Source organism: Nematolebias whitei, chromosome 6 (genome assembly GCF_014905685.2).
Source record: "Nematolebias whitei isolate Nwh7 chromosome 6, NemWhi1, whole genome shotgun sequence".
Lineage (NCBI taxonomy): Eukaryota > Metazoa > Chordata > Actinopteri > Cyprinodontiformes > Rivulidae > Nematolebias > Nematolebias whitei.
This window is the reverse complement of record NC_056503.1, coordinates 10,389,194-10,397,874: the sequence shown is the minus strand read 5'-3', so window position 1 is coordinate 10,397,874 and position 8,681 is coordinate 10,389,194. Positions and strand designations below refer to the sequence as shown.

Genomic DNA, 8,681 nt, shown 5'->3' with positions numbered 1-8,681 from the left:
TCTATCTATCTATCTATCTATCTATCTATCTATCTATCTATCTATCTGTCTGTCTATCTATCTATCTGTCTATCTGTCTATCTGTCTATCCATCCATCCATCCATCCATCCATCCATCTACTGTATCTATCATGTTTGACTGCTCTGTTTAGGGCCATGTTCGAGGTGGATATGCGAGAGCGTGACGATGGATCAGTAACTCTGGGTGAACAGTGTCCAGTGGCCGTCAGTTCTTTCCTGGACTTTGCCTATTCTGGAGAGGCTCTCATCACGGATGGGAACGTGGATGTGCTGTTCCAGCTTTCCTCCTTTCTGCAGGTAGAGTCACAGTCACAGCATGGCTCGTCCTCTTTTTGAACACATCATATATTTGACCAAGTTAATGACCAAGTTTCATTATATATTTCTTGTTTGAATTAGATGTTAACTCAGCAGTTTTGACTTTAAGTGCTCCATACGCCACTAGTAAAGTTAGCAGTAGCACATTGTGTGACTCACACCAAAACACGTCCACACACACGCGTCTTCAAGCATCTTGAACAACTAGGCCCATGTTTTTATTTATATTCCCCTTGTTATTTTTGCAGCATCTTAGCTCATCCCTCTTTTGAATAAGTGACTTTAAACTCTAAACTGAGTGTTTCTTCTACTACTTTTTCCTGCAGGTTCCTGTCCTGTCTAGAGCATGCAGTGACTTCCTGGTAGGAAGTATGGATCTTTCTAACTGTCTTTCCCTGCTGTCCCTGGGAGAGGCGTATGGCTCTGCTTCCCTCCTCCATAGTACCAACAAGTTTGTGGTTCAGAACTTTTATGACCTTTCTAAAACCCAGGAGTTCTTGGATATGCAGGTGATATAGTTGGTTTAAAGTTTCTTTTGTCGCCCCTCATCCTAACTGCAAGTTGTGTCTGCAGTCTTCATTTAATCTACATAAACTACTCTATATTTAGTTTAATTATAGTGATATGACAAACATACAAAATGATTGATTATGATGCATAATGTTGGTAGACATACTGTATAATATTTGGAAAATGTTCATCATAAATATTGTATTCTTCATAAATTGTTCCTGGAGCTCAAACAAAAGGATTTTTTCATTTGGAATTACTTTTCCTTACTCAAACGTTTCCTTTTCCTTTGCTCCTTTCAGGTAAATGTTTTGGAGACCTGCCTAAAGTCGGATGCTCTGAATGTGCCCAGTGAGGAGGAACTTTTATTGTCACTTCTTAGGTGGATTCGCCACAATCTGTCTGCAAGACAGAAGCTGCTACCTGGACTGATGTCTCTGACCCGACTGCACCACCTGCCTGCAGCTGCACTAAAGGTAGAAACCAGCTCCACGAGATTGACTGAATATTTAAAAAATACTTTACTGTTGTGTTTTTTCTGAACCTATTTGAAAACACAAAGTTCAGAGAATTGGTATTGGAGAAAAAACTAAACATTTTTATTAAATTGTAATATAACTTTGCAACTGGAAAACTACAGATGAATTTAAAAAAAAATAAAGAAACAAGTGAAATTAGTTTTAAGTTCTTACCACATTTTTTAAACATCATATACAGCATTTTACTAGAAAAAGATGTTCGGAAAGATTTTATGATTTTAATGCTTATTTATTCAATTTAATTCAGTTTATTTATATAGCGCCACGTCACAACAGAAATCGTCTCAGGGCAATGAACAGAAACATTCATATAAATAAAAATTCAATTAGTAACATTATTTATCTAAGGTAGGGGAGCCAGCAGATTGTGTTGAGTCTTCACTTCGTCACAGTCTCCCATGGTGAGCAAGCACAAGGCAACAGTGGAAAGAAAAAACTCCCTTTTAGCAGCAAGAAGAAGCGTCCATCTGCTTTGACTGGCTGGGTTTGAGAGGACAGGAAGGAAAAACAGACACAGAATGACAGGTCGAGAATGGAGGCAAGCAGGTTATTCTCTAGGAAGAAAAAACAACAACCACAACAACAACAAATACACGTTAGGATAGAAATAATTACAAATACAAACCTTTCATTTGTATTCATTTATATCTATTCATTTGATGAAATGAGGTCAATTTGTCCTTTAGTAGTCTGATCCTAAAGCAGCAGAAGATAAAGGACAGGTCAGGAAACCCAAGCCAACACTAACTATAGGATTTATCAACAAGGAAACTCTTAATCCCAGTCTTCATACTGGACAATGTGTCAGCCTCACGGACAGAAACTGGAAGTTGGTTCCACAAGAGAGGAGCCTGATAACTGAAAGATCTTCCTCCTACTCTGCTCTTGGAAACTCTAGGAACCACAAGTAAACCTGCAGTCTGAGAGAGAAGTGCTATATAAGGAAAGTATGGAACAATAAGATTTCTAATATGGAGCTAGGTTGTTGAGAGCTTTGTAGGTTAGAAGTAAGATTTTGAATTGTATTCTGGATTTGACAGGGAGCCAATGGAGACAAGCTAAAACTGGAGAGATATGAGCTCTCCCAGTAACTCCAGTTAAGACTCTGGCAGCAGCATTTTGGATTAACTGAAGACTTTTAAGACGTATTTGGACACCCAGATAATAAACCATTGCAACAGTCCAGTCTAGACGTGACAAATGCATGGACCAGTTTTTCTGCATCATTTTTAGATAAGATGTTTCTAATTTTAGTGATATTACGCAGGTGGAAGAAGGCGGTTCTAGTAATGTTTTTAATGTGGGGGATAAACGACATGTCCTGATCAAAAATAACACCAAGATTTTTAATATTAGAGCTGGAGGACAGATTAATGTCATCTAAGGAGGGAGAAAGACTGAAAAATTAATTTATAAGATGCTCAGGTTCAAAACCCAAAACCTCAGTTTATTCAAAAATATAAAGAAAAACACAAAGTTTAAAGCTGCCCTCACTCACTCTTTTGGTTAAGAACCTTTTGAAGACAGAAGAGCAGCACAGTGTAACCAAGACCTTTGTGTCCTCTGTGACCTCTGTGACCTCTGTGTTTGGATTTTGTGGTTTCATCATCTATTTCCTGCGTCACTTCTTGTATTTGATCACAGACTCTGCCAGATGCAGACTCTCTCCTCAGCAGTGACGAGTCTTGTCTCGCTCTGCTGTCAGAGGCCCAGAGCAGACAGACTCAGTTTGATGGCCTGCTCACCAATGCCAGGCCCGCCACCACTCAGAGCTACATCTACATCCACAAGACGGAGGAGAATGGCAGGATCGTCCACACCTTCTGCTACTGTCTGGAAACAGACCAGTGGAAAGAGCTGCAGACAGAGAGGGGAGAAAGGACGCCTCCGATGCCCGATCCACCAGGGTCATATCTTACGAGCTATGCTGAGAAGGTACAATTTGGGATGGGACAGAAACTTGCAGAAACATTTCTTATTGTTTAGGTTTGTGACATTTAAAAATTAAGTGTTATTCAATTTATTGATCTAAAGTAAACAACCAGGTTGTTTTGTTCCTGTTTTGATCTAAAATATTCTCTTTTTAAGTTAAAAATAATGAGAAGAGGCACAAATTCCATGTTTTTCTGATGCTGAAGACTAAATCTGCACAGTATTTATTAAACATTTCTGCACTCCCGTGTATCTAAGATGTTTGTCACAGGTGGTTGCCGGGGGAACTGTTGCCGGGCAATTCGCCTCCATGTTGCAGAACAGCACCACAATGCCACAGATGAGGTTTGGTGTTTTTGTCCTGCAACTTTAACCTGTACTCCTGCACCGGCCATGCTGAAGCCCAGAACCATGCACACGGCTGTCACCTGCCTGGACCGAGTCTATGTCATTGGGGGACGGACCAAGGGCTCCAGAGAGGAGGCCCCAAGTCTGCTGGAGGTGGCATTTTCTTAAATCACTTCCTGTAGATTACTTGTTTCTGAAAAGTTAAAAAAAAAAAGTATTTATGTTTACATTTAGGACACATTCTTCTCTCTGTTGTATGTCAGGTGGAGTATTACAACCCTCTGAGCCAAACGTGGTGCTCTGTCAGCCCATTGCCCACTGCCATCTTCTACCCAGAGGCCAGTGCTTGTGGGAACATTATTTACACCTTGGGGTCTGAGGTGGAGACCACAGACTCCTTTAACCCCTCGCTCGACTGCTTCTTCTGCTACAACGCCCAGCAGAACCAGTGGAGCCGCCTGGTGGCAGAGTTTGGACAGTTCTTCCACGCTACACTGGTCAAGGCGGTGTCGATCAATAACACTCTGCACCTCTGTGACCTGTCCACGTATAAGGTGAGCCATCGGACAGATGGTGAAAAAGCATTGCATTGGGTCATTTATAAATGTTATTTTGTCATACAGGTTTACAGTTTTTGCCCAGAGACGGGTGTGTGGAAGGGCGAGGGGTCATTCGAATGTGCAGGCTTCAACGCTGGAGCTGTTGGTGTGAGCGACAGAATCTACATTCTGGGTGGAGACTACTCCCCCGACGAGATCACTGATGAAGTTCAGGTAATTTTATGGGCGTTTTTTTTTTTTCTTTTTGGTCTTTATTTGCTTTGCAAGCTAGAATTTGTAACAGTTTTACTTTTAAGTCACTGAATTAACAGTTGATGAACAGAGTGGAACTGAAAAATGTTTTAATTCCAAAAGATTTTTGCAGGTTTGAACAAAACTGAAAGACAACCTGGGACCATCGTCATGACTTAGAACACAATCTGACGCATCGGTGCATTTTTATTTATAAAGTCTGGATGTATAAAGTTCTTGGGTTGCTTCCGTCCTGTCTTTGTGGGATATTTCATTGAAAACTAGCCAATATCAAATGTCCAACAAAGTTCAGTCAGGTCATCGGGATGGTTTCTTTTTTTGTTGAGACGTTTTTCCCTTCAGCCAAAGGACTTCATCAATCTAAGGAGCCACAACAAACTCAGTCCCACAAGCAGCACACTCCCATAGTGGACCAACCAGTTTGCAGTGGTAAGATGGTTTCTGAGGCCCGCCCTCTCCCCTGTCGACTCCTCTGAGGCAGCCATAGCCAAAGTGGTTCAAAACATCAAAGTTCATGCTCAATAATCCAGATTAAAAATCCGACAAAGTTCAGTCAGGTCATCTGGACAATTTCTTTTTTGTTGAGACGTTTTGCCTTTCATCCAAATGACTTCTTTGGCTATGGCTGCCTCAGAGGAGTCAACGGAGGGAGGGCCCCAGAAACTATCTAATCACCAGCAAACTGGTTGGTCCACTACGTGGAAGTGTTGTTTGTGGGACTCCATTTGTTTGTGGCTCCTCGGACTGATGAAGTCCTTTGGATGGACGAAATGTCTCGACAACAAAAGAAACCGTCTGATAACCTTACTGAACTTTGTTGGATTTTCTATTTGGATTACTGAGCATGAACTTTTATGCACAATCAACTGTGTTCAAATAATACAGTTTTATTTATTGTTCCCAAGGTCCATACAGAACTTGGTAAAAAAAAAATTTAATAAAAATATTAATAATAATTTATAAAAAATGATTTTATGTTTTCTGTCACTTTCAACGTAAATTAAAGCTTCAAGAGTTGATCCCAGTTGGTTCTTTTAAACAGAAGGTGAAGGTCTTGGAAGAGGATTTGATTGGAGTTTGTAATTGCTTCCCTTCTTAGCCCAGTTTGCTGCTCGTGTGTTTCTTTTACACAGATTTATGTTGAGTTACATTATGTGCTTCCATGTTTCTCATTGTCTTCAGTGCTTTGTATGGTTCTGGAACTGGTGCTGTTGCCTTTTTGGCCTGGGCTCCCTTGAGAGAGAGCTCGTGTAATCTCATCGAGAGTTAATAAAGGTTAAATTATAAATGAACATAAATCTCTTCTGATAGGTAAATAAAAATCTACATGTTTGCACAGCACTGATCAGATGCTCAGAGGTGGCCCGTGATTTTGAAAACTGAAACTGGTTTGTTTCTCAGCCAGGAAACGTGATCAAGGAAACATTTTATTTTCTGTTCTGTGCAGTATTTCTTTATTTCCACTGAGCATTTATTGAGACCAGTGTAACTTGCAGTCTCCCTTTGTATTCATGGCTTTTAAGTACAAAGAGTTTGTTATTGGGCTTTAAAAAATGTAAGTCAGTGGTTTATTATAACCAGACTGTGCTTAGAAGCCACGATTGCTGTGACCTTTATACCTAAATGTCAGTTTGCAACTTGGTAAAGAAAGTGGTTGTAATAAACGGCAACCGTTGATAGCCAGGGAGTTTATGAAACCAGAAGTAACAAAACAGTAGCAGGAAAAATAGACACATTATGTGGTCTGTGGAAAAGATCATCGGTCACCATCATGCACTGTAGCAGGTATTTAAAGTTATTAAAGGTTTCCCTCTTACAAACTACAAACTTGTACCTAGAGTTGCATTTGGGCCCAAAAAATCCGACCCAGCTTGTAATCATCATTTTCGTACCTGACCCGACTTGACCCGATGAATTAACAGTAATTACACGTCCGAACCTGAAACACCCCCACCAACATTTTTAATTAAGCTTTGACTGCTTATATGGTGATTAACGGTCGGTGGACGTGCATGGCTAAGGGGGCAGAAGATCGGCGCTTAGGGGGTGTTTGTCCTTTCATGACCGTCAAAGTGCATTAAATCCCTGCTTCTGCCTGCATTCTGCATTATTCAGACACGGACCACGCTTTGACGTCGGCGAGGATATTTTATGATCTCAACTGTTCATCAAGTGTCCGCTGAGTGTAGCGGCTGAATGAACGTCCATTTGGGCAGATGTATCGCTGCCTGGCAGTACAGTCTCAGCTGAAGCTTAACTGAACTTTTTTTTTTACCTCTTCCAAGGCCAGTCAGCGCGCGGTGAAATAGCCGCGTGCAGTTGGTGATTATATGGCAAGCCATGTTGCCATATAATTGGATCGTCAGCTGCGTGCATCCGCTGACGCAATCAAAAGCCCAACACCGTCCCGGCCTGCCCATCCAGCAAATTATTATAGCCCAGCCCAAAGTCAGGTCGGGCCGGGCTTCGGGCCCGGGTTAGAAATGACAGCTTTACTCGTACCAGAGACAAAAAGGCCTACAGTACCACACTTAAAGTGTTTACCCGCCTAGGGTAGTGCATATATTCTCTCTAAATGGTAGTCAGTTTTAATCATAATGATACAAAGAAAAAAGCAATAGTGTGTTGTCATGATATAATAAATGTAGGAGTTGTGGTTTTGTCCCTGGTGTTGTGTTTATGTCTGTGTTCCCCCGATCCTCTGTTTCTCTTTATATGATTTGGGTTTCTCTTGTATCTAGCCCCATCTTGTGTCGTGTTCATGTCTTGCATCCTCTTTCTCCTTTTCTGGCATATGTGATTATTCACAGGTGCCTTCACTTTGTCTGGTTGGTGTTTCCTGTGTATACAGTAGAAAATGATGTTTTATTTTCACAACGAACAGGACTCAGAAATCTACAACAACGCAACACTGAATAGACTGTGACAATATGAGGCTCTGACAAACACTGAGTCTATTAATTCACAGAGGGATGACATAGATATGAGAATTACAAACCCAGAGACAACGTCACAAAAAGACAGGCAGTCAGGACCGACAAAGGAAGTGATTCTTTAAAAATAGCAAAATATGTGATGTTGCCAAAACAGAACAAACACAACAATAGTTAAAAAACAAATCCAAAATCTAAATCTAAACCTACAAACAGTGACAGATGTGTTACAACTGACAACTGCTACAGACGTTTTTATTGAAAGAGGATTTTTTTTTTGTCATTCCCCATCCAAGAAACTTTAATCAGTCTGGTGTTGTGTGTTTTTCTGTTACCTGTGTAGGTGTACTACAGTGGGAGGAGTCAGTGGGAGGAAGTGGCTCCCATGCCCAGGGCGCTCACTGAGTTTCACTGTCAGCTCATCAGCTTCAGCAGATACAGAGACCCGTGGAGGGACACTGAGTGACACGCACACACACACACACACACACACACACACACACACACACACACGCATACCGTGAGAACCGATCAACAGAGGATGCAATCTCCTCTGTGGTCCACACTGCACTCAACCACCTGGAGCAGAAAAACTCTTACGTCCGTATGCTCTTTGTGGACTTCACATCCGCCTTCAACTCCATGATCCCCCAAACCCTGATAGACAAACTATCCACACTAGGACTAAGCCCCTCCATCTGCAACTGGGTACTAGACTTCTTAACAAACAGACCACAGTTAGTGAGGATCCACAACCTCTCCTCCTCCACCATAACCCTCAGCACTGGCTCTCCTCAGGGATGTGTGTTGAGCCCCCTCCTGTTTACTCTGCTCACATATGATTGTGCAGCTACCCATCCAGGCTGTCACATTGTAAAGTTTGCAGATGATACAGCGGTGGTGGGATGCATCACAAACAATGATGAGTCCAGCTACAGGCAAGAGGTGGAACACCTGGAGAGCTGGTGCAGAGAGAATAACCTTCACATCAATGTGAAGAAGACAAAGGAGATGATTGTGGACTTCAGAAGGAACAAAAACACCTACACCCCCCTGAACATAAGAGGATCTGCGGTGGAAGTGGTCTCCAGCTACAAGTACTTGGGTGTACACATGAATGACAACCTCAGCTGGAGCAACAACACCACCAGCCTGATCAAGAAAGCTCATCAGAGACTCTACTTCCTCAGACGGCTGAGGCGAGCTGGTCTGGGAAGCTCAGTCCTCACCTCCTTCTACAGGTGTGCAGTGGAGAGCATCCTGTGCTC

The 8,681-nt window shown here is 41.9% G+C and overlaps 1 protein-coding gene across 2 annotated transcripts; it reads left to right on the top strand.

The window, feature by feature from the left end:
- The first annotated feature begins 153 nt into the window (after window positions 1-153).
- On the top strand, window positions 154-7,914 carry kbtbd3 (kelch repeat and BTB (POZ) domain containing 3). Of its 2 annotated transcripts, none has more exons than XM_037678020.1 (8): window positions 154-318; window positions 666-848; window positions 1,152-1,325; window positions 3,033-3,323; window positions 3,579-3,821; window positions 3,932-4,222; window positions 4,292-4,441; window positions 7,757-7,914. In XM_037678020.1, exons 1-8 carry the CDS (start codon window positions 157-159, stop codon window positions 7,877-7,879), a joined length of 1,617 nt encoding a protein of 538 aa, XP_037533948.1. In that variant the 5' UTR covers window positions 154-156; the 3' UTR covers window positions 7,880-7,914. The 2 variants fall into 2 exon arrangements, with proteins under 2 accessions (XP_037533948.1, XP_037533947.1); XM_037678019.1 differs by having other exon boundaries at window positions 1,152-1,375; window positions 3,062-3,323.
- The last annotated feature ends 767 nt before the right edge of the window (window positions 7,915-8,681 follow it).